Source organism: Drosophila eugracilis, unplaced genomic scaffold (assembly GCF_018153835.1).
Source record: "Drosophila eugracilis isolate 14026-0451.02 unplaced genomic scaffold, ASM1815383v1 contig_90, whole genome shotgun sequence".
Taxonomy (NCBI): Eukaryota; Metazoa; Arthropoda; class Insecta; order Diptera; family Drosophilidae; genus Drosophila; species Drosophila eugracilis.
The window spans coordinates 9,280,912-9,307,160 of record NW_024573812.1 but is presented as its reverse complement, the minus strand read 5'-3'; the positions used below and the strand labels follow the sequence as shown (position 1 = coordinate 9,307,160).

At 36.4% G+C, this 26,249-nt stretch overlaps 2 protein-coding genes across 2 annotated transcripts; both read right to left on the bottom strand.

Moving 5' to 3' along the window:
* Positions 1 to 4,296: 4,296 nt before the first annotated feature.
* On the bottom strand, positions 4,297 to 4,826 carry LOC108112393 (glutaredoxin-C4). The gene has a single exon (XM_017222234.2). The coding sequence runs from the start codon at positions 4,721 to 4,723 to the stop codon at positions 4,373 to 4,375; it is 351 nt and encodes a 116-aa protein (XP_017077723.1). The 5' UTR covers positions 4,724 to 4,826; the 3' UTR covers positions 4,297 to 4,372.
* A 16,912-nt stretch (positions 4,827 to 21,738) lies between these two features.
* LOC108112153 (mast cell protease 1A-like) lies at positions 21,739 to 22,700 on the bottom strand. The gene is made up of 4 exons (XM_017221901.2): positions 22,655 to 22,700; positions 22,551 to 22,599; positions 22,357 to 22,475; positions 21,739 to 22,298 (listed from the first exon to the last, which is right to left on the bottom strand). Exons 3-4 carry the CDS (start codon positions 22,403 to 22,405, stop codon positions 21,916 to 21,918), a joined length of 432 nt encoding a protein of 143 aa, XP_017077390.2. The 5' UTR covers positions 22,406 to 22,475; positions 22,551 to 22,599; positions 22,655 to 22,700; the 3' UTR covers positions 21,739 to 21,915.
* Between the last annotated feature and the right edge of the window lie 3,549 nt (positions 22,701 to 26,249).

The following is a 26,249-nucleotide window of genomic DNA, read 5'->3' as shown; positions in this document are numbered from 1 at the left end:
ACTTGAAACTTTTCGCTGCCAACTAATCATCTCGAGCTCTCTCTCAGGAACATTGTGCGGCATTTGGCAAACTCATTAAAAACTTTTCCTTATCGCGATGGAATAAGAAAAAGAGAAATATATATAAAAAAATGTCAATACAGTGGGAAGTCAAACAACCGACCGTTTTTCCCACCTGCATAATTTTTTGAGTCAACATTTTCGCATAACTTAAACATTTGCCGTGCACTCTTTTCCGCCATATTTCTTTTGGCTGGAAAATTCCTGGCGAACATTTTTCATGCTTTTCAACTTTTTGCCCGGCCAACAACAGCAAACATTTTTATAGCGCATTTAATTAATTAGTCGGAAAGTTTTTTTTTTCCTTTACTTGCCGCCCTTCTTCGCATATTCTTATTGCTTATTCTTTGGGAAAGTTGGCTGTTCATCAACTCAAACTCATTATCCCTTTCTGCCGGTTGAGACGACTCAAGTTATTATCTCGTCAACGGTCCCTCGATTATGCCGGGAAAACTCTTTTCCCGTTTGTCTGGAACACTTCCTTAAAATATTCATGCGGTAAACTCCATGCGAAAATGCCCATTTCCCCAGGACAACTCCCGGAAAACGCCAACGATTGTGATGATGCCAAGGTTTCACTCCCCCGTGAAATATTCATAAAATACTTAATTAATTGATTAATGGCCCCCAAAAGTTGAAAGTTTGGCTAAAATACTATGCAAGGTATCAAATTACCATTGGTTGTGGGTGGGGTTAGGTGGTGTTTGGGGGTCGATGATCATCCCGCAGGGAGTTAGAAAACTGGCAATTGTTCAGGCGCAAAGTTAGCGACAAAGTTTTGGTGGCAACTTTGGCATCTAATATAAAATTTATGACTGTCAGTTGGAGATTTTGGAAATTATTATTTATAAATTAAGCAACAAATTGGTAAATATTGCTTAGAATTTAGTTATTATTTGGTAGAAGTTAATGAAAGCCTTAATATGGCATCATATTTTTCATAAGTTTTTAAGTTCTTAAGGAGAGCCCGGTTAGCTTAACCTTAAGCCTCCAAAAATATATATTATTTGATTTAAAGTATTTAAAAATATTCAACAACAACTTACCTTTTTTCGTTAAAACCAAGAACCATTGCACTGACCTTCCATTGCATTTGATTCTAACTTTGTGAAATTTTTATATTTTCATATCAAATGCTATCTGTCAGACAGCTTTCAAGTAGGCGGGCTGCCATATTCTATATAATTATATATACACATATCCTGTTGCTTTCGTGTTGACATCCATCCAACCAGCCAGACGAATACCGACACTGGGAGCCACCCACTTTCTGGTTCCGGTCGGGAGACCCAAGTAACAATGTCACGCACACATATTTCCTGTCATTCCGGCATTTATTTCCTCACTTCGCTTCACTTCTACTACTTTTTTTTATCGCATCCCTTGTTAACACGTGCGTTGCTTCCCCATTGTTGCTAATACTTTTTCTGTTGCAGTGTACACTTTGAGAAAATGTCAAAAGGTAAAATAGAAAAATCAACAGAAATTAATCAAAGAAAGTCTAAGGATTTATAGCATACTTCTAGGCTGTAAAAGGATATTACAAACGAAAGTAACGAAAGTTTTAAGTAGTAGATTTACCTACCAGTTTCCTTACATCATAAACTAAAGGTTCGTAGTAATGAGTTACTATAGTAAGTTAGTAAGAAGTAAGTTAGTCACTAACTAGCTGTGAGCTTTTGCTACGTTAATATATCTTTTCATTGGCTTTCTTTGTAAAAGAACAAAATTTAAAAATATTTAATTTTATTTAAAAATTATTAATAAACCATAGTTCCATCATATTTCTCCCAGTGTATCTCTCTTCCTGTAATGCCACAAAAGTTTATCAACGCGAAAAGATCTGAGTTGCATGGCCATGGCCAAAACTGAGACCTGGACCTGGCTCAAAGTCACGGTGTGGGATAGCATGTGTAAAAACAAAGAAATACAGCAATAATATAATTATATGTTGGCATGACATGTAACGTGCGAGTGTCGTTTTGAGAAATTTTAACACGTTTTTTCCCCCTACAAAGTCACAAACTCCAAAGGGGCTAGTATTTCCAGAGTGATGGGATGTCATTAGAGAGACGTTTGATATATGATAGAAAAGAGTGCATAGTTTTGAAGAAATTTTCAAGCTTAAAAATCTTTGATTTAACAATCTAGTTAACCAACTTTTCAAGTAATCATTTTAAACTCCCATCCAAGCTGCCGGCAACCGCAAAAAGAATCTCCAACAATGGGATAACTGGCCATTTTTCGGTCGTTTTTGGTAATTACAAGACTCTCTCTCTCTCTTTTCGATGCCCCGGAATTTGTAATCAAAAATGCCACAAAAGCCACCGAACGGGAAAACTAATAATAAAACGCTTAATAAATCGTCTATCAAAGGCGAAGGAGCCGCTGCAACTAGCTCTCCTACATCCACATGGGGGCAGACAGAGTTGGCTGGAAACTATATGATATATGGACGGGCTAACAGGAGTCTGGCAGCCACAGTTTTGGGAAACGGGAGGAGGAGGAACGGGGTGTGTGTGCCACGTAAACTATGTAAAGCCGCAACTCGTCTGGTCAAAGAAAATTCTAATAAATTCTTTTCAAACGAAAGAGAGTTTTTTGCTCTTTATGAAACTTAGCACGCTGATAATTGAAAGATTGAGTGCCGTTTATACATTGTTCTGCCACGCCCAATTATATTAGCCATTAAAGAAGAATGTCTGGGCAAATGAAATTAAGGCCTGGCGGCAACAATGTTGCCCCACTGACTAGATAATATCGCAATCAAAATGCCAAATGCATTTTTTATTGAGTTAGTCAGCGAATGCCAGACCCAACGTCTCTCGCACTCTGACAGTCCGTCGGTGGCAATTGCATTCATCCTTCAACAAATTAAAACAAAGTTATATGCCACTGCAACATGTTTTTTTTTTTGTTGCTTTTCTCCTCTCTCACTGCCTGGCTGGCGGACAAAAAAATTATGGCCAGCGCTGGCGATCGTAAAAAATTTCCATTCCATTTCAGCTGTAAATTCTGCGTGTTGATAGCCATAACAAGTTTTCAGGCTTGATAAGTCAGGAGCACAACAGAAATTTGAAAAATTTAAGAGGATGAAGACTTAAATACCCTATAAAGAGTGTACATTTTAGATTAATTATAACCTTTTTAGATAAGAGCTTTTTATATCGAACTTTGAATCTCCTACAGAAGTTCTCCCATGACTTCCTCCCATTCAAATTCAAATCTAAATCTAAAACCAATAACAACCATTAAAAGTTGTTTACCAAATCATGAGTTTAAGCCCTGATTGCTCAACAATTTCCATAATCAATCCTTTCCCTGCTGCTTACGCGAAATGTAAACCCAAAAAGAAAAAAAAACCCCAATCGATGAGCCAAATTACGCATACGACACGTGTGCCGTGACATTTTTTATTCCTCTGCCATTTGCCCAGGTGAATTGCGATCAATTTTCGCGTGTGTGACAGTAAACTGAATTCGACATTGTTAAAGTAATTTTTGAAAACAAAAAAACAATTTGGCAAACAAATTACAAGCAATTTGAGGGAAATTTTCAATCAATTTTAACTTACGTCTGAACGAAATTCAACAGCTAGTTGTATGAATCAGGAAAATATATATATATAATGTGATATGGCAACTATCGTGCATGCCCTTTGTGAATGGTTCGATGGAGTCTTGAAACTTTAATGCACCCGAGCCTTGACCTCATGACGTTGCTTTCAACTTTTCCATATGCAAATGGAAATCAGTTGGAAACGGGGAGGAAGAGAGAGAAAGGAGGCCAGGCAACAATGAAACAGGATTGCGGACGTCGACGGCAGGTGAAAGGAAAGCGCAGTCGGCACAGGACTCACTTGCTCCTTAATTGTTTACTCCCCGCCCTCAGACAATCGTCGAATCCCTCTCTCAGGAACAACTTAAGCGTCATATTGAGCAGATAAAAGCTGCCTCTGTGTATCCGCCTCCTGTTTGCATTTCCTTTGTTGCCACTTTTTTAATTTATTTCTTAAAAGCAAATACACCGGAAGAGGTGATTTTTTGTAAAATGATTCAATCGTTATTATGAGTCAGTTTAAAGTTGATCAATTTTCGTTCTTTCTTGACAATTTCTTAAGTTTAACGTCATTTCAAAATAATATTTCTTTCTCTTTATAATTTAATGCACATAAGTCGTAACGTAATATACAGAACGTAAGAGTATGTTATGTAAAACGCATTTAATAGACCATTTAAAGCTTCAACTTTAATGTTTATATTCTGCCAGATCAACAAAATCAAAATTAAAGCATCATAGATTGCCTCTTTCCTTACTGGAAGTACTTCTGGAGAATGCCCTGCTCATAGAGTCGCTTTACATCGGTGCCACCGCCCACGAATTTCCCATCGATGAAGCAACGCGGGACGGTCCTCGATCCCGTCATCTCGCCAAGAACCGCCTGGATCTCATTGCCATCGTCACGCAGGTCCAACTCCACAACCATAGCCTTGACATTTAACTTCCGGAACTGCTCCTTGGCCATGCTGCAGTAGGGACAATAGGACTTGCTGAATATCACCACCTTGTTGTTGCTGATGGTTTCCCTCACGAAAATCGCATGCGAACTTTCCATGCTAACGAAGGGAGTGGGCCGCTGTAGGCTGCTGATCACTGTACCCATGGATCGAGAGGGATGGGTGATTTGTCCGCTTCCGAAAAAGTTGGGGAATAGGTGGAAACGAGGCTTAGGATTGTGGAATTTTGAGCTACTGCTTTCGACTGAGGTTCTTAGGGGGAAAGAATGACAGTTACTGAGTTTCAAGGGCTGCTTGGATGGGGAGTTGAGATGGGAATTTTTCAATAGTTTTTGGCAATATTTTTTAAATATTTTTAGCTCTTATAGCTTTCAAAGATATTCTCCATAAACGCCACCATAATTAAGCATTTTCAGGGAAACTTTAAACTTTCCCTTTTCCAAAGCTCGATTAAAATATCATTAAACTTTAAACAGAAGCCGCAGAACAACAAGTCAACTATTTTCCAGCTGTAACTGCGGTTTAGGCCGTCATAAAATCTCCCCTCCTAGCCAGGCTTATGACACTTTCACGCATTCTGGGCCCAAAAGCTAACCGCAGTAACCGATGGACGGATGGGCTCTTGGAACCACAGAGATTCCCAAAACAGGGATCCCTTTTTGCCATTGAGAATCGGGAGATGCTGAAGGCGAGACTCACTAATGAACTGAGGCGTTTATTTATGCAAAAGTTGAGACCTCAACTAATGGGTCGAGGACATCAAAGACAGGACTGTAGAGCCCCCTATCCTCCTGCTTAGAAAATCTACTGTCTGGCCGGAGTTTAAATATTAAATAACCCAAAGAGGAAAGCAAGTTTAGCTGAAAGATGGGATGGGTTTTTTGGTGGTAGAGCTAACTGCAGACATGTGGATGCCGGAGAAATCCTTTTCATTAACGCGGTGCTTGTTGCTGACTTCCTGCCAGGACCTTCTCTATATGTATATATGGCATATGTGTTGCACATTCACAGAGATATGCGAGTGTGTCCGCGTCCTGGTCGTAAGTTTCCGTGTAACAATGTAATTTATTGTGCGCACCTTTGTTTTCAGTCAACACACACTCAACGGCTTCGCCCGGGTAATAAAACAATTTCCACCATGTTCCAAGTTTCAATGCACAGAGAGAGTTGTTTTTAAATTTATTTAAAAAAAATAAATGTTAGTATATATACAAAGAATAAACGTATGACAAATTTTAAATTTAAGAAATATTTTTAGAAATTATTAAAGGATGTTGTTTGAGTTTTTATTGAGAAACTTTTTGTAAAATTTCGAACTCAAGTTGGTTAAAATCAAAATAAATTTTAATTCCTTTAAAATTTTGCCAGCTTTAACATTTTAATAAGACTTTTCCCTCTGTGCCTGCAACATTGTTGTCGCCAGAACATCGCCCATCCTCCCACACACACACACACTCACTATATCCAAAGGCACTCCTAAGTGGATTATCCTTCCTTGAGTTGCTTCAAAAAGTGGCACCCCCTCACCTGTCCAAAAAGAAAGACCAACTCATTATTGTTGCCTTGTCTTGTTCAATGGCCATCTGCTAACAATTTACACATATGTTAAGCGCCAGACCTTCGTCCTCAATCATCCTTTCTTCCTTTCTTTTACACATGCTACAAAATTTATCGCATGCAATAATAATTTCCCTCTCTTGGCGCCTGCGCAAAGGAGTTTAAAATTTCCTCTCAAACATTCCCTTTGAGTGTGCACTAGACCATCGTAATTGTTTTGGGAAATTTACTTAACAATCATTTTAAATTGTTCGCGGTTTTTCCCAAGGATTAGTACTTAATTTGATTAGGCCATTCAAGTTGGCACCAGCAAGTTCTCGTTGCTGGTGACGCCTTTTTATGGTTTCGACTGGAATTTCTCAGTTCGTTTGAGGGCGACCATTAAAATTGTTATTTTGTGGGGGAGAGGGTTTTATAGTGGGTGGGAGGTGGCAAGTAGTCAATGTTAGTTAACATCTAAGGAATGTTTTGGAATGGTTTTGTGAATGCTTTTTACTTATTTACAGATCTGAGAAAATCTACTAAGATAGAAATAGCTACAAGAATTTTTAGTAAATTTATTTTAACTATAAAATTTTTAAAAAACATGTAAAAAGTGTAACATTGAATTCAAATTACTGACAACATTAAATATATCAACTAAGAAAATATTTTGCTTTAACTTCTACAATAAACAAGGTTTTAGTGAATTCATTTTAAGTCATAATAAACTCTTTAAAGTAAACTTCGTAAATATAATAGAAGTTTACAAAAATCATTAATTTTGAGATTATTTAAAAGTGTTGTGTCTAAACAACCTTGGAACTATATAAAGTAAATTCTAAATAAACTTTCTAATATAAAATAACAATAAAGTACAAGGCTGAAGACCACTTAAGGTAATGCAACTTCTTCTTTTTGTTAATAATTTACAACTTACTCGCAGAGTTTAAATTTACATAAAGTTATTACATAAAGTTATTTACTATTAAGAACTTTTAATACAATTTATAGACTCTAACCCAAACGAATTAAAATAAATTCCGCAAATTCCCAATAAACTTTCCAACAAAAATGCAAATAAAATACAAGACTGATGACCTCTTAAGGTGATAACTACTTTAACCGTTTTCCCAATATAAATTCCCCATCTGGCAATTAATCTACGACTTAATTCACATCAATACCCTGGCTCCACACCTGACACAGATCGATAGCCATTGTCCGTTAAGTGGAGAAGGAGTTAGTTCTCATCCAAGAGAACTATCAACCAGATGGAATCACCCTGAAATCGCCTGACGAACAATGCCTTTGTCATCGTCTTCGGACTCCCTGCTAATTGCCAGCAATTTGTCTACGCAATTGCGTAATCCCAATGGCCCATTCCCCCGGCTGACAAATTAATTTCCAATCATTAACTCAGCTATGCGATGCCAACAGATACTATAAGGTAAGGGATTCCAAAGGGTTGGGTACGGGTTGGGTATGGGTATGGTGATGGGAAGACGACTCCTCAATTGATCACAATTTAAATGTCGGTCATTTATAGCGAGTGAAGGGTGAGGAGGATGAAGGCATGCCTTCTGACTGTTTCAGCTAATTGGGTTAGGCAGCAAATGGAGCAGAAGTCAGTAGTAGAAAGTACTTTGAACTTGCATGCACTGGGAGAAATCTAATGTGAAAGAATATATGGAAAGTATATGAACAGAGAGAGAATTTGGTGTATCTTAATTAGATGTTTTCTTATATTTCATGCTTTGTTGATAAATTTAAAAAATATAAATAAGTTCACAGTAATAAACAAATTCTTCTTTGATCTTGTATAGAAATTTTGCAATGTCTGAAATAAAAATTAATGATAAGGTTAAAAAAATATATAAAAATGATATTTTATGATATGAGTTTTGAGGATAAGAATAGAAATAATTTGTAAAAAATGTAAATATAATATTTTTTGATATCTCTGCTAGTTTTTTCCTTAAGTTTCCCTTCACTGACTACCTTTTTTCCCCTATTTTTTGTCTTTTCTTTGAAACAAAATATTTTCTCTGCACTGAAAAAAGCGTTGCTAATCTTAAGCACAATTCGGACTTAATTGATTAGGTTAATTAACATTTAATGTTCATAATTTTTAACCACCCAGTTTGCCCTGCTTCTTCATCCACAGCCATTTCCGGCAGTCTGCTGCCATTTACAAAAGTTGGTTATAAATTTCTTCATTAAATATTTTCATTCCTGTGCCACGCGCATTTCGCTTTCGAAAGGGTTTTCCACCCTCTCAAGTGAAAATTAAATGAACTGCGTGCGCTGTAATTATTCATGTGGGGATTTCCCTTTTCGCGCTTTCCCAGTAAAATGCTCTCGCCAGATGAACTTAGGTAAGGCTGGGTTAGCCTCAAAGAGCCAAAGTGCCTTTGCATATTCATAGTTCTTGAGATCGTGTGGGTAGTGAAGGTAAGTCAAGGAAATGTGGGTGATGACTTGGTGGGGATAGGAGAAGTGGAAAAAGGAAGAATATCCATCCAACTCAAATCAGTCTTTTTAATAATCGAAAGCTAAATTATTCCCTAAAAATCATGAGTTTTCTTAATAATTTTTAGATTAAGAAAAGGAATAAGAAAGTAGACCCCATAAACGACTTCTTGCAATACTTTAAATAAGTTATTATTAGTTATGTATTAAATAACCCACAAAGGAAATAACTTTATTTTTCCATCAATCTGAGATTACCATATCTCTCCTTTCCACATTGCAACTAAACAGGCAACATTTCCCCCTTTCCAAAGCAAATTTCAACTTTTTTCCCTGGCGCCTTAAAAAATAAAACTCATCTTAATCTGCGAATGGAAAAAAGACCCACCAGCTTGCAGTTGAGCCCACAGCTCTCCAGTTTTCTCCAGTTGTCTCGGCTCAACTCATCAACCCAATGCACATCCGTCCAATTAATCCAGTGCGTATCAGCCAAGAAAAGCTGAAGTTGAGGCTAAGGCTGACAAAAAAGAGGAGGAAAATGGAAATGGCAAAAAGAAAAACTAGGCACACCTGCGCGCCTACCGTTTTAGCAATTTTCCACACAAATTCCAAAGACAGCAGCCCGTCTCTTTCCCCTCAACCATTTGCTATCTCTTTCTCGAGGCAGAGGCAGAGACATAGACATAGACGGAGGCTGAAAGGCAAACGCATGATCAAATGTCACAATCAATTTCAATTTGGCGCTCGAATTGAGCTTCGTTAGCGGCAAAAGCTGGAAAAGCTGCAAAATCTGCAAAAAGAGACGGCAATCTGGAGAAAAGAAAGAGTCGAGTGGTTGGGATGCCAAAGTTGTAGATGCAACAGCCAAAGCCACTTTTTCTAATCAACCGCCTGTAATTTAACTAATTTGTGCAGCTCGTTGCAATTGTCTCACGTTGCAGCTACAACTGAAACTGCAACTGCAACTGCAACAGCAAACTGCTGCCGCTTCCTTGACAACCTGGCTAACCAAATATAAATTGCAAATTGCTCCCTGAATACCTTAGCAAGGCCAAGACAAGCTGAGAAGGCGAAAGACTGAATGACTAACTGGGAAGGCGGAGTAGTTGCAGTTTGGTTTGATTTTACAGGGAATCGGGATTTATATACTCCTAACTTCTGTAAAAAAATGTTTAAATATGTAAACTAAATGAGAGGATTTTATATGAAATAAAAAACATAATTAACCAAAAATTGATTAATAACAATATTTCAGAATACATTTTTTTACACACCAAACCATTTACATAAAATATGAAACATATTGACTTTAAATGTGATAAATATTTACTTAACAAATAAAAAATATTTAAAAAAATTTAAACTCAATGAAAGTCAAACAGGAAACTTAATTAGGATTATTCTAAAAATGTAAATATTACACTATAAACCAAACTTTTAGATATTAATATTTATAACCAAGGCTTAAGGCTTAACTTAATTCTTAACTATATTTTATAGGATTATATTATGATAATTTATCAGATTTATGATCAGAAAACAAAACTATTATTGAGAAGAGACATAAAAAATATTTATTTAAAATTTATTTTAAATAAAGAGAACCCAAAACCCACCAAAAATCTAAGCAAAATTTCAAACAGATTTCAAAACAAGTTAATGTCTTATAAAATCAAATATTTTCTGCAAGTCACACTTAATTGTAATTAACTTAAAACTGCCAAAAAGACCCGCAAGAGTGCATTCAAGAAAATATCAGAAGTCAAGGAGTATAATAAGAAAACCTCTAAAACTTGCCACGCACTTTTTGGTTTGGGGTTTCTTGGTTCCCCTTTTGTTTTCAGCTATAGTTGCAAAAAAGTCTTTTGTCCTTTGTTTACCAATGTCTAGACGCCGATGGTGACTTGGCTCAAAAGCTGCAGCCGCGAATGCGTGGGTTGTCCTTTAAAGGCATTGTGTAAGTTTTAATGCAAAAATTGTGTGTATTGCTGATAAAATTGAATGCAAACTGGCTTGGGTGAAATTGGGTCTTTGAAAGTGTTTCATAACAACAGCGAAAAGTTAACAGAACAATGAGAGTTTTGCTAGAGAAACAGGAAAATATGCAATATGAAAAGAAAGCAAATCAAAGTTTTTAATGAGCTTCAATACAAATATGAAGTAACATTAGCAAAGAAATCGAAAGAGGTTTATTTCGATAAAAATTTATCTTTAAAGTAAAAAAATAGTTATACTAAAAATTTTATTCTTCAGAAAAGATATTAAAGATTTTAATTACGCGCAGTAAAGGAGAATAGAACGTGCTGCAGCGGTCAACGATTTGAGGAAGAGAAGCGGCAAATTAAAACTTTGCGTAAAATCCATTTTAACTTTTCAACAACTCATCGCCCAGCTTTCGTGGCATCTGGCTTTCAGCTAAAAAAAAACCAATCTAAGCCTGACAGGCCAACGTTTAATAAAGCCAATTGAAGTTGGAGGCGTGGCCATTGCAATCCTAGTTACTTCTGCTCTTGGGTGATGATGAACGCGATGAGCTTGTCGACGGCAAGTTAAGCAGAGTCCATCAAGTTGAAGTCTACGCTTTAGAATGAATTACAAGTAAATTGTAAATATTTATGGATGTATAATATTTACATTAAAAAATTAAAAATTGTTTTTTTACTTTTTATAATGTTTGTGTTAATATATCTAATATATAATTTATATTAATTTTGTTATGCTTCTTTTTTATATTTTCGAACCTTTTTATTTGATTTAATTGGGCAAGATAGCAATTTATATTGTATTTATGTATATTTTTCATTTGAAATTACTTTTAAAGGCCCAACTAAAATGGACAGTACTGAATATAATACTTATATATATACATTTTTTCTTTAATTTTTTACAAATCTTAGTTAATTTAATTATATCCATTCAGCTTAATTTTTAAAGTTATATTAAGACATATTGCTAGTAAAAGAAGTGGAAGTTTTCACATTTTTAGTTTTGATTTTTAATATTTTTTTAAGGTAGTAAAATCAAAAGCAACTTAAATTCTATAATCTTTTCTCATATATCACCATCTTTACTTATGATTAGAATTTATTTTGAATTTTTTTTTTTATGTATTTCAAGATAAACAAATAATATAGTGTAAGTAATTCTTTGAACAATCTAAGTTCATTTTAAAATTTTAATCCTTTAACACTAAACACACTAAAAATATAAACTTTAAACCTCATTTAATTAAAATGTTTATTGTTTTTTTTAATTTAAATACTTTAGTATTCTGTTCGTTTTAAAATTCCACCAAAATATTAAAAAAATTTTAGCATGCGGTCACACTAACATTTGTAACAAACAGTCACACTAGTCACTGTAAGCACAATGTATTCCTATCTCCCTTACTTTTGCATAAAGATCCTGCTAACAAACACTATATGCGCCCTGTTCGCACAATCAGCAAATGTCACCAATACATTTACAAATTAGGCTAGCCTACAATAAGTTAGAGGAATAAAGAGCACTTTGTTTTTGAGCACAGAAGAAAACAGCAGAAAAATGCCCACAAATTGTTTAATTGTTTAAGAACAACTGTGTTATCTAGTACCTTAGGACTGAGATTAGTTATTATTCCAAAAACTTGATGTTTTAAATTAAAGCTAGTGGTAGCCCACTTAAGCAATTTCTACCCGTCAAGTGGGATGGCAATAAAGAGCTGCGGAGGCCGCTGGCATTTGCCTGCAACTCCTTCAAAATGTTCATTTGTTATGCTGTCGTCGGTCGCGATCATCATCGCCGCTATATTCGCAATCACCATCATCATCCTCGTGCTCAACTGGCGGGCAGCCAACAAGTGTCTTCAAACACACTTCCACTCCACTTCGCCCTGCCAACTGCAAAGCAGGCGCCTCCAGCGATGTCTTCAAGCAGCCTGCAGCGTAGCGATGCGCGTTTGGCAATTTTTTGGTTATAATAAAGCTAAAAAAAATTTAAATGAAAGAATTTAAAAGGTTAATTTAACCAAGTTGAAAATGTAATATTAAAAGATAATTTAAAAAATATACAGAATGCTTAAGCTCGAATTAGGCTTTAAAATTTAAAATTTAAATTATAAAATACAAACAGAATATAATACTTAAGAAACAATTTTTCAAACAATTTATTTATATAAACTTCTTACATTCACTTTTATTTCTTTTCTAAAGTACAAATAAAAATAATTTACGGAATATGATCAGTTTGCAAAATTCGTTATTTATTTTTGGCTATTAAAATATTAAAGTTATATTCATCCTAAATCTGCCAATTACGAAACTTTTTAAATTAAATTCTTATTTGACCAGCTTTAACATTTAAAAGTATTATAGAAAATATTTCTAATATTTCTTCCCATTTGAAAATTATTCGATAAACCATAAAGTTTTGAGTTAGTCATACTTTAAAATGTAGTTTTTTTTTTTCTAGCTGAACTCAAAACAGATTCGGCTTGGCTGCCGTGGAGAACACATGCAAATTGCCAGTGGCCGCAGTGTTTTGATTTTATTCTCATTTTGATTATTTTGTTCGCTCCACTTACAGATGGCCTAGCCTGAAGTCTTTTGCTATGCTCCAGCGTGGGTTTATTCCCGTAGACTGGCTTTTCAGCTCGTCGGTCTGGCCAGCTGTGAAGTGCAGTTGAAATTGCCATGCCGGCGTGGGCTTTTCCAGCTTTTCCCAGTTGTTCGAGAAGTGCGTGACATGTGTTTCAGAGTGCCAGAACGGTAGTTAACTTATGGAAATGCAGCAGGCTACTCGACATCAAAGTTTGTTTGATTGACTGGCCGATGGACATCGTGAAAGCTGGGTAAGTCACGTTCACACAGCGATGAAATAGAGTTGTCCAATGGGATCGTATGAAATTCAATTTGAAGTTGATATCAAAGATATTTATTCGATTTTTCAAACAGTTTTATTGCCAAAATATTAAGCAAATATATTTTAAGCTTTTTGTTAGATCCGCAAATTTTAAAAATAGGTTTTCTATATTTATTCTTTACATTATTGTTATTTATAGTTATTTTTATTAAACCCAAGTATAGATTTCCATTCGAAAGCAATTTCCTGAATGCCTTTCATAAATTTAACAGTCTTCTTGACTAATTTCCTTGACAAACATTCCACCGGATACAATTTGTTGGCCATGCTAAGCGATTCATGGGAATAAGATACTCTCCATGTTGAGATTGCCCAATAAACGGCTCAAGATTTATGCATGCCGGCGTTTTATTGGCCCAAATCCAGTTCCACTTCTGATTCCCAGCCATATCCGCTGGCCAAATTGTAATATTTACGAGTATCGATACACAATCCAAATTGCAATTGCGAACAGCAAGGAATCCAGTTCCTCGAAATGTGTGCCACCAGGAGTTATGGTATGGATTTCATAGTTAACCGAAGGTACTTTAACATTTTCACACTCTAACGCGATGGCTTTGGGGCAATCATTAAATCATGGCGGGTAACTGATATTAAGTGGCTAAAATTTAAATTTAAACTATATGGTCATAAGTACTTAAGGTTGTTATGATTTTTCGCAGAAGGTGATTTAACTTTAAGTTATAATAATAATTTTATTAATCATTTTATTTTTGAGACTATTAATATAATACATTTTCTAATAAACTAAAATTTATTATTTGTTTATTGATAAATAACTTAAATAATTTAATATTATATCCTATACTAAGCCTCATCACAAATTTAAAACAAAAAAAGTAAAACCAATCATTAAACTCTCTTAATTCTTGGAGCCCTTTTAAATCTTTTAGCCCACTTAGTTGCACAGAAAACGCCTTTGAAGTGTGTCAATGCATTGGCTTGCCACATGTGGAACATTTCGCACGACACCAGTTCGCATTTCACCCCTTTTTTTTTGCCCGCCTCATTGCAACCCCCCTTTGGGCCAACACTTTTGGCAAGTGTCTGCGCCTGCTTAGGCCGTGATAATTTATGTGGCTGCCGCATCTCCGTCGACGTTGGATTTTGCGGCTTTGATCAGTGCCGGCAACAATGCTCACACAGGCTTCTTGCCCCCTGGAATTCTGCCTGTAGACTTGAAAGCGAAAGTGACATTTTACTAATTTAGCATTTTGAATGCGCCTCGTGTCTTGCGGTCGCTCTAAAAGATTTATTTGCAGCGTTGCAAGTGCAACTGCCCCGCCTCGAAGGCTTTTAATTAAGGCCGTTTTCTTCTTTTTTGTTTTTTTGGTTTCTGGCCACTGGATAAAATGGTAATTTATCCATCAATAATATGGTTGTTATGGATGCTGGGCATGCTTGCTCAAGGATTGATTGATTGATGTCTAGAGGGAGCTGATGAACTCAAGGTAGGTTCAAGGTGAAATATTTCTGGCTGGGTTTCAAGGAATCTTTTTCAGAATATTTAGTATATAGCATATAGCGTTGTAAAGGAGTTCTATGGCTAGGATCCACTAACTTATCGTAGGGTTACTTTACAGAAAAGTTTATAAAGTTAGGTCACGGCTTGAATGAATGGCGGATTGGCAATGGGTGTTAGTTGTCAACCGTCGGGTTAATTATTTTGGGATTTGGGAAAGAACAAGGTTTATTTGTAAGAGATCTAAATTTTTACTCGATTTACTAATTTCTACTTTATTTCTATTTTCTTAATTTTTCCCTTCCGCCGTGTACATCGTCCGCGATCTGACCTAACCCTAACAGCGTTAAGATCGGGAAAATTTCTAACACTTACCCGTTGGTTGGATCCGCTGATGGATGTCTTTCCCTGGCGCTGGTGATGGGTCGGGACTCCATTGGTGTTGTTTCTTTTATCTTGGTTCATGGGTTTTCGGGATTTTTTCCAATTCTCTCGCTTTCTCGCTTTCATTATATGTATTTTCTTAGATATAGCTAAGTTAAACAAAAAAAAACGGTAAATGAGTAATCCAGACTTCTCACAATATTTACATGGCTTTAGTTTTTTCCTTTATATTTTAATCTCTATATATTAGTTTGTCAAAAAAGTCATGCGGTATTTTCGGTAATTGGCGCTAAAAGCGCGTAGTTCTTATTTTATTCATCGCATCAGGTCATACTATACCTTTTTGGAAAGGTCATTTCACGCGCGTGATTGAGCAAAATAAAGAGAAATACGGCTTATTTTACAGTACAACTACGTTAAAGGCAAAAATGCATCTCAAGCCGCCAATAAAATTTGTGCAGTTTATGGACAAGATACAGTTTCCATTTCCACCGCACAACGATGGTATCAAAGTTTTCGTTCTGGTGTAGATGCGCCACGCTCCGAGTTTTTTGCCAATAGGGAAGCGAGCTTCTATGAGAGGGGCATTATGAAGTTGGCATCTCGTTGAGAACGCTTCATCGAACAAAACGGCGCATATTTGACTTAAATCGCATTATTGTAACCAATTTTATACCGCAAGACTTTTTTGACAACCTATATTTCAGGACATATTTTGTATTATGTACATTATGTACATTTCTTAGTATCTGTACATTATACATTTCTTTTACAAATCCTTTTTACCTTTTGTATAGATTAATGTTGTCTATTAATATTTTTGAAATGTGTACATAAAAAACTTAGTAATTTTAGAATAGAAAATATTAAGATATTCTTTAAAGAAACCTTTTTTATTTTGGTTTTTCATTACTTTTACAAAACAAATTCTTAGCTTATTCTTCACTTTGTGTAAAAATTTTAAAATATTTTATGTACATAAAAACTTATATTCTCAATTTAAAAGACTTATTACTGAAGTAGAGAAACTTGCTCTTACCATTTCTACTTTTAAATCTGGCTTTATCTGTATTAAAGTTCAGTGACTTTTAAGACATAAAACTAAGTCACAAAAAAACTTTAATTCTAACCAAAAAACCTACCTTAATGAAGTCTTCTCCCTAAAAAAGCAACCCCCAAGAGGATTACCTAAAACTAATACCCAAACTTCTGCCATCCCAGCAACAAAGGCGTGTGTGTATATTTATTTTTATAGAAATAATTAAAGCATAATAGAATCTATAAACCAATTAGTATCGAACCGTTCAAATTGCATTTACCGGTCTTGTGGTGGTTTTTCCGCTTTATCCGTTTATCGCGTGGAGACCAATTCGCGTTGCAGTTTTTTTTTCTTTTTTGCCCATCAAATTGCAGCTGAAAAGCGATTTAACAAGGCCAAAAACTACAGCAAGAAAGGCAAACATTGCTGAATTATTCAGAGGCAAACAAAAGGCATTCAATTAAAATTTGCACAGTTTGCTGGGCATGGCAAAACATTTAATACAATTTACGCAAATTAATTTCGCCAGCAAAACTGCGGAAATGCAAAACTGCGAAAAACTGTGAAAAACATCCAAAATCTGCGCCAATGCCGAGGAATTTCTGCTATTTGAATCGCAGATGGGGCAAAAACCCTGACAAAAATCGCCATTCAGCGATCGATGAAATGTTTCGAGTGCAACAAAAATGCAATATTAATGGCCTATATAAATGGCAGATATACGATTTATATATACATATATACAATAATGGCCCTCCAAACAGCAGTTAAACGCAAATATTTCTGCGTAAAAACAATTTGTGAAAATTGGGAAAAAGCGATAGAAACGGGCAGATAGATAGACAATGCAATACCAATTTGTCGTATTGTTTGCCAATGGCCAATGGCCGAAAAACAATGGCTTAGGTAACGAAAGATATGGCAATGAATGATGTGTAGTAGGGTCATCCATTTTGCAGGCAAAAGCTTCTCTCTTGTTTGAATGGCTCTGGAAAATTGGGTCAGCCGATAAAAACAATAAATAGTCGTCCAGAATTTATGGCATTTTAAGGTGTTTGCAGAAGAGCCATTCACCAAATTGATTGCTTTTCATTTTCAACTGGCAATTAAAATGGTATGTATTAAAAAAACAACAGGAAAATAGTCTTCAATTTTCTTTTTAGGTAGTTCTGGCCTATCTATCACCTTGGATTAGATATTTCGTTATGTCTTTTTAAGGTGAGTAAACAATTTTATGCATAAATTTGCCACTCAAGATCTTAAATAACCTTTACTTTCTAACTCAAAACTTAAAGCAATATTCTTGTAATAAACCAAAATAAGCCTTAAATATTTACATTTTCACTTTCCCCCTAGACTCGTCTCAGTCTCATAAACTACTTGCAAAAGGGTTTTCAAATATTTTCATATGCAGCCTTTGGCTCCTGGCGCAAACACACAAAGTGTGAAACCCTTTGAGACGCACTAGACACACCTGAAAACGAATAAAACCAGGAAAAATTCCCTAAAGAAAAACAGAACGCTTTCCAGGGGAGACACCATGAAAAGTCTGGAAGAGGAGAAGAAAAAAAAAAAGGACACACAAAAATCCAGGAAAATTATTTTACGGCAAGTGTATGCGTTGTGAAATTATTATGAGCTAAGGGTCTGGCTATATGGTAATAATGTGGAAGGGAAGGCAGCCGCTATCCGCTTGAATTAAAATGAATTTAAGTGGTTTGCTTTTGGCCAAAGTTGCTCCCACATGCAGACAGAGCAGAGAGCAAGGATATCGTGCATTATGCTTAGTGGCTAGATGAAAAGACAACTCAAATTCATATTTAGCTGCAAACTGTCTGCAAAGTTGCAACGAGTTATTAATTAAGCGAAAAATTATGAATCAAAGGAATTATAACAAAGGTTTTATGGAAAAAATAGTCATTAAACTAAGACCATTGAAAAAAGTTGAACTTTTGAAATACTTTTTGATTGCGTAGACATCCTTAGACCTTCTAGATCCTTTTCTTTTCCAAAACTCAGAGTTCATACGGACAGACGAACAGGCAGGTAAAAGGATTTATGATGGATATGACTAGACAACCTTTGTTCATGAAGATTAAATATAAATTTACCTTCATTTGAGTAACAATTAGTTAACAGTTCTAAAACAGGTAAGACAGATCCGCCTGGTAATTAGTCTTTTTCAGGATTACTGCTTCTAATCGTTTATGCGCCCTTTTCTCTGGGAGATTTTTGAATAGAAAGTTAAACTATAGGGAATAATATGTTCGAGTGTCTCGACTATTAGACACCCATTACTCTGTTAATTTAACAGAATTTGATGCAATATTCAATTTTGCGGTCACCATCTATTGATTGACCCATGAAAGGTATGTCTGTTAACTACCTTTAATAAATTGTGAACTAATGCTAAAATTAATACAAATCTTAGCGTATTTGTGGGAATTGAGCAAAACCTTATTCAAATTAAAACCAAGACTTAAACCTTTATGACTGGTTTATTAAATAAACTTCCTCTACAGGGTGATCTCTTCAATATGCATGCTGAATCATAACTTTATATTTTTAATAGTTTCCGAGATCTAAGCATTCATTTGAACGGTCTGACAGACAGACCGATCTAATTATCAAGTACAAAATTGTTTAACAATAATAATTAAAATTTCCATTTGTTTTCTAATTGCTAAATAATTATCTGGAGATTTATATTTTAAAATAAATAAAAATGAAAATTTTTAATCAACTTTTTAAGACGATATTTTCTTTCTCTAAAACCAATTTCCTAACTCATTTCTCATCGAGAATGCAATTCCTGGCGGCATTCTATTAGAGAAGCCTAAATCAAATATTAATTTCAGTAGATGGATAGATAAGGCCAGCCCCCTGATAGAGCCATCAACACGCAATGGCCGAGCTTTGGAGTTTAATTAAACTCACGATCATGAGCAACTTGCCGCGCAATTAAAACTCGAGGCTAGAAGGAAAAATCAACCGAACTTCGCTCATTCGCTAGGAAAATTAAAAAGAGGCGTTGCCGTTTGTATGGGACGTATAAAATGGGGGATGGGGGAGATGCGCTATCTCTGGCCAGGCCACGCCCCCCCGTCTAGAAAGTGAGGGGCGTGAGTGGCAATTTTTCGCGCTGAGTGCAAATTGCGATTGCGAGGATCGGATCGTGGAGCTCTTTCCCAGTGCAAATAAGCAATTAGTTGGCTTAATAACTCAATGGCCTTGCAACCGGTTTGCATTTCCTAATAGAATTTTTCTTGCATAGAAGTGTAGTGGTATGAGGGGTAAAGGGGAAAGAGGGGCAGGACACAAGTTAACTTTTGCCTTTTTGCTAAACAGTCCGCGTAAAAGTTTGCTGGCAACAAAGTTGGCCGGGGCACAAAGTAAATGAAGCCGCCGCAGCAGCCTCAATTTAAAATTAAGCTCATGAAAAGTAGTTAACCTCCAAAGGCATACAACCAACCCACCCACTCACTCACTTACTACCCCACTGCCAAAAAGCCGTTAACTACAGCACAAAGTCAACATTGGTGTGGGGAAAAATGTGGGGGGAAAAGCGAGGTTTTCCCTCTTGTTCGCATTAAAGTAAGCATGAAATTAAAGCTAAACCAAAAGGGGCGACCTCCAACCCTGATGGATGCATGGCTTTTATAAGCTTGTGGTTCACTGGGTGAAGATAGGGTGGAGGGGGCGGGGCTGGGGTTTGTGGTAATAAGGGCAAAATGGGGGCACAAACAGAGCACTGTTGCCTGCATTGTTGCAGCAGCATCAAATTAGCAGCCTTGTTGTATAAAAACTAGCGCGAAATTCACATTTTTCGCCCATTGTTGGTGGTGAAAAGCTACCAAAAGAAGCTCAAATGACCTCAGACTGGATGGGCACTGAGAGAAATTGGTGAGTCAAAACTTTATTATAACAATTTATAAAATTAGTCTTGTAATAATTTTGGAAACATGCATTTCTAAGGAAATTTTAATAACACGAAACTTAGTTGAAAACACAAAAAGGCTTAAGAAAAACGATAAATCTTTATAATAAAAATCTTCATAAAAAAAACTTCAAATCAAAACATACCCATGTTTTTTTCCCAGTGCACCTAATGACACTCTACCGAAACTCAGCTTAAAGAGCAGCCGCATCTTCTTCCCAATACAGCTGCACTCATAAGCTTCGTCCTGAAATTTCTTTCATTTTAACATTTGTTTCCTTTTCCCATCCATTGTGCTGCTCTTTATGCCATTTGTTTCGTGAGAAAACCAAACAAGAGGGCGAAAATAAAATTACAACACCCAAAGGTGTAATTGAATCAAATGAGGAAAGCAAAAATTTTGAGATTACTTCAAAATGTACGCTTCGAGACGAAACTCATTTCGCTTGGGGCAATCAAATGCATTTCCCTGGGAGGGATTTTTTATTATTGTTGGCTGGAAAAACTAGAGGGGTTGTTGCATGGCTGCTAATAACTGAAAATACAAATGAGGGGGGTAGCGAGATAAATTGGGGACGCTTTGGGGAGCAGCAATCAGTGAAAGTGCCTGCCGCAGGCGTCTGCCGCTTCCGGTGCGCCAAACGGAAACGGAAGTTGCACACGCCACAGAGAGAGAGAGACGAACACTTTTCACGCACATATGCGCCCAATCATCATCATCATCATCAGCATAATGCGGTCGAAAAACATTTAGAGACGGAATTATGACAGGCCCACAGACAAAGCCAGACCCAGACAGAACAAACGGCAGAACGAACTAAAGAAAATAGCCGGCTAAACACAGACTCCAAATTGCGATTGCTAAAAGACTCCGCCGACTCCCCCAGAAAAGTCGACAAAGGCCAAAGCTGATTTTCTTGCTAAGCAGCGGGCAAAATCGGGAAAGCGGGAAGGGGCGGAAAAGCTGGTAGCCTGGCAACATCAGTCTGGTGATTTATGTGCACTGTTGAAGGCTCAAATAAGCGTTAAGTTTTCATTTCCGCTGGCGCCGCACTCAGCGGGTCCGAGAGTGAAATATCCACAAAGAAATAACCAAACTGCAAAAGAATTATTGTTTTCTTTTCTTGCCAAAACAAATTAAGAGAAATGCTTAAACAAAGTACCGACTTTCTGTGGATTTTCGCAGTGCAAGGGGTCGCGCGCATTAGCAGAACCGGAAAAGAATTTCCCAGGACGGGGTAAAGCGTTAAGGAAAATAAATTATGGCGACAGCGGGCTAAGAAGCAGGTGAAAGGATGGACAGCAATGGGAAGTGTTTAATAAGCGTTTTGGGGGGACAGAGCTCAATGGCTTAAATGGGTTTCATCAAGTTAGAGGAGTTTTTAAACATTCTTAAAATATTTTCAAAAAAATCAGTCAAACAATTTGAATGTTCTTGTAGGCATAAATCTTAGAATTCCAATACATTTTTCTTATATTTTTAATAAGTGTATGATTGACAGAAACTATGTACAAGTTATATTCTCCTACACAAAGATTAAAACAATGAATTAAATGTTTTATTAGTTCTTTTTAAGATGGTTTGCCTTAAAAACGGGAATGATAACAACTATTTTCGCATTTCTTTAACAATCCAGTCCGTAAAGTGCAGCACATTTGTGTAAATCTGAGGTCCGGTGTCATCAGCCCGTCCAAGGCTAACAATACCAACTTGCACGGCTTGAGAGTCTTTCGTCAAGAGTTCCAAGGGTCCACCACCGGTACCCCTGTACATATCCGATTTAGTGGGTTCAGCGCAGATGATATGTTGTCCACGATCGTCACCAAACTCGTCCTTGCATCTTTTCACATTATGGTGAATGGCGTTACCGATACTCACTTCACCGTCAGCCTCAAAATTGTGGTAACTCTGCCTCAGATCACGTTTTGAGTCTACCGCCCTCTCTATCTGGGAATCGATCTTGGCGTAAATGCAAATCGGCTTGACATTATCTAAAATTTGACTTCTTAGTTTTACTAAAATCTTGCTGTATTTTGTATTTTGTATTACCGTCTAATGGCACTTCGCGCTCCAGTTTCAGCAATGCAATGTCGTTCATAAAATTAGAAAAGTCGGGATGGGGAGTCGCTGAAACTACGTTCAAAGTTAATCCAGCCACGTCAACATGACTGAAATTAAGAATTAAGAAATCATTTTTATCAATAAGTAGTAATATAATTTGTTTGGTAATTTTGGATACTCACAATTGATTGGCTTCTTGCCCAACACAAACTGCACCAGTCAAGACATAACCTTGAAGTCAATGTACAATATATAGTCGGAAAGTACAAATATTAAGCATACTTACGATTCGAGATAAGCGAACCCGCACACGAGCTTTCATTTGTCTTAACACGGACCAGCCATGGGCTGTTGCTTCCTCTGCCGCAATTTTCGTAAATAAATTCTCCTTGGGATCTAAGGACTAAGCCGGCGAAAAGAAAGACTGCTATAGCCGAGGACCTCATCTTGGGACTGAAAATTGCTGCTGCTGTTGCCATCTGAACGGCAACCCTCTTATATACCAGCTCAGCAGTAAACTCAAGATAAGCTATGGTTCAAAGAATCTTAATCTGTCATAGGCCTGACCCTATATGAAAGGTCTACTTATATACAATTATAATGCGATTATAATGAAATTGATATTCCTTTATACTATTTAATCAGCCATATATGCTAAGCAAGTAATCATTGTCAACTATATGTTTTATCTTTCGAATTACAGAAGCAATCGAAGTGATAAAAAAGTGCATTTTCATTTTCTCAGGAAAGAGCATACATATTACTTTTCTTCTCTCTTTTTAGAATAAGAACCCTAACAAAAGTGCGATAACAATGAAATACATATTTTTAAACAATAAATATAATGAATAAAAAAGTAATAAAATGAAATAAAAAGAAATAGCAAAAACAGAAAGTTCAAAAATCTTGACAGATTAAACTAGTAAGTATTTCCATTAAATTTGAACCCTTGCACAGAAATCGAAATCCCCTTAAAACCATTGTAAAGCGCACCTGGGAGCAAGGCAGAGCCATTAATTAAATGCAAAGAATCCCTGTTAAAATATCTTTAGAACTGCTAAATGGCTGGCAAACTTTTGGCCATAACCCCGCATTTATCCCACTGCGTTAATCAAAGCGAATGATATTTGCAGGAGCGAACTAAACTCGACTTGGCATTTTATTTATTGCTTACATATTTCGCTGGCTCATTCCGCCGTTGAGCAAATTGTTAAAGAACTCTACGGCGTACACCGCGCCGTATACGCAATTTATCAAAGCACAACAACGGCAATTAATTTGTGCGTTCGCCTTACCAGCGGCAACATCAACTTTTATAAATCAAACGTAACGAGCGTGTAAAACCTGACGAGCCCCCAGGTATATGGTGTATATATTGCTAACGCCCCCTTAACAATTTGGGGGTGGCTTTTCATTAGGTGGTGGCATTTTTACAGACCCCGCCAATAACAAAAACAACAAAGGCAGCGCCAACTTTTCAAATAAAACTCAATGGCAAAAATATTTACAATTGACTGTGAAACATTTTTTACCATTTGGCAGGCGTGACTTTACCTTTGTTTCATTGTTTTTGTTATTTTCCAGTTTTCTCCGTATTTTTTGTTTTGTTTCCTTCGTCGTGCGCCCACACTGCGTATGAGTTATTTATTTTTGAATTATTGGCATTTGAAACTTTTTGGTTCAAGGGGATGAACGTGCTGGGATTTCTTATCTGTATTCGATTAGGAACTGAGCAGGGGGTATCCCAGTGAATAACTCAAAGAATATTTATGAGTATTTAAAATTTGGCAGAGAGATTAATGGGGCAACTGTTAGCAATTAAGAAGTTCGAAATAGATTATAAGTTAGGAAGGAAAAAAACCGTCATTTCGGGCTAATTTATATTTAAATACATTACATATTTTCAATCTTATCTATTAAATGGAGACGAGATTTGGTATTTGAGCCCTTTCTGTACAATTTTTATGAATTATAATCACAAATCAATGCCATTATTTAACACTTTCTCACAGATTTTACATTTATTTTATCGTAAACAACGCTTAAAGATCTGTCATCAAAGTAATTTACCTTAAACCCCTTGATTATTACTTACTTACTTACATTACTTATAAAATTTACAACATAAGCGGCTCAACTATAGTACTTCCCTTGTGTTTGTATCCAATCATCTCGAATCACTTCACCATTTCTCATCCCAAAATCCGCTTTACATCGTTTGTCAGCGCCAACTTCTGTCTATCCACTAAGAACCTGGCCAACAATAACATCAACAATGACAACTACAACAATAAGAGTCCTGACAACACCCACACAGAGCGATGTTGAAAATCAAGAGAAACACGAAAACTTGCATAAGCGATGTTCCAACTCACCTGACAAACTCGAAAAGGCAGCTGCCGGTTGCAAGTTGCAACAATAACAACAGGCAGCATGTTGCACAGGCAAAGGCAACACTAACAAAAGGCCCCAAACAATTTGCCACTGCACTGGGACATCACCTCCAGTCCCCTCGACCTGGGCTAAGCCCACGTAACCCGCGCATCCATCGACCCCTTTAAAGCCAGTCCCCCACCCCTTTAAAAACCTCCCTCAGAAGCGCTACATTTTGCGCTTTATGCACATTGTTTATGAATTCTCGCGCACAAAAACTTTGCCCATGGGAAGAAAAGAAGGTAACGAGGGAGGCTACACTGGTAATATCTTCACTGAAAATATAAACAATTATTGCATTTATCTTCATAAATAAATAAGAACTCGTTCTTGAATTGATACAAATTATTTTGCTATTGATAGTCCATTCCAGATATTCACTTTCCGTCTACGATAATAATAATATTTTGTAATTAAAATCTTTTTAAAAGAACAGGTTGGGAATTTAAACAAGTTTGATATTATATTAAATTATCTATAACATAATCCTAAATGTGTTATAACATTATAGTGTAATTTTTGTTTGTCAAAATATTTTATATATAAGATTATGCAGCTTCAAAACAACCTACATTCTGTTATTGGGAGACATGTAAGACATTCTAAGCAATGTAAATATTTCGATTTCACACACTTTAAATTAAAGTGTACCTTTTTAGAGAATCACAGATGTTCTATCCACATTTTTTCGAGTGCATTAGCTGGCAGGCCAAAAGGCCCAAAGGCTCTTGCGCTGAATGGTTTTACGATTATTAACCCATAAAGTATTCATTGAAGTGAGTTTGAGTGGCCCAACTGGGTTCGCAATTTTTGGCTGTTCCTCCGCTTTTCTCCCCTTTCTCTTTTCCACACCTCCCGCTCTTACTCTCTTTGTCTCTTTTCGGCACGCAAAAGTGCAATAACAAACAGGAACCAACAGCAGTGGCGGCAACAACAACAAAAGGCGCCACAAGTTGGCAGCCCTTTGGCTCTGCCGTTTTCATACTTCATTCGCTTTGTGCATTTTCTTCACTCCCCTCGCTGATTCTCCTGCTTCTTCTTCTCCTTCTTATGCTGGCCTCCACCTTTCCAGTGAGTTGTAGTTGGCGTTTTATTTTGCGCCATGCTCTTCAGCGGCCTCTCTCTCTTCAGTCGAGTGCCCTTTCATTGGTTTGCATCTGGTTATCTGCTCCATCAGCAGCGTCTCCCGCAACTGTTGTGCCAATTTGGCTACTTTCCAGTCAAATCATAACAGGTTATAGCTCAGAAAAACTTTGACTATAATGTTAAACTTTTTAAATTTTATAATTATATTATTATTTTTATAATATTATTCCTTATAATTAAGTAATAATAATAACAATATCTTGGTCTCTCCCTTTGTTGAATACTCGCTTAACAATGGAATTAATTTGTTTTTTGCTTGATAATGTTTGTTAATGTTGGTAATTTTAATGAAAAAATTTGTT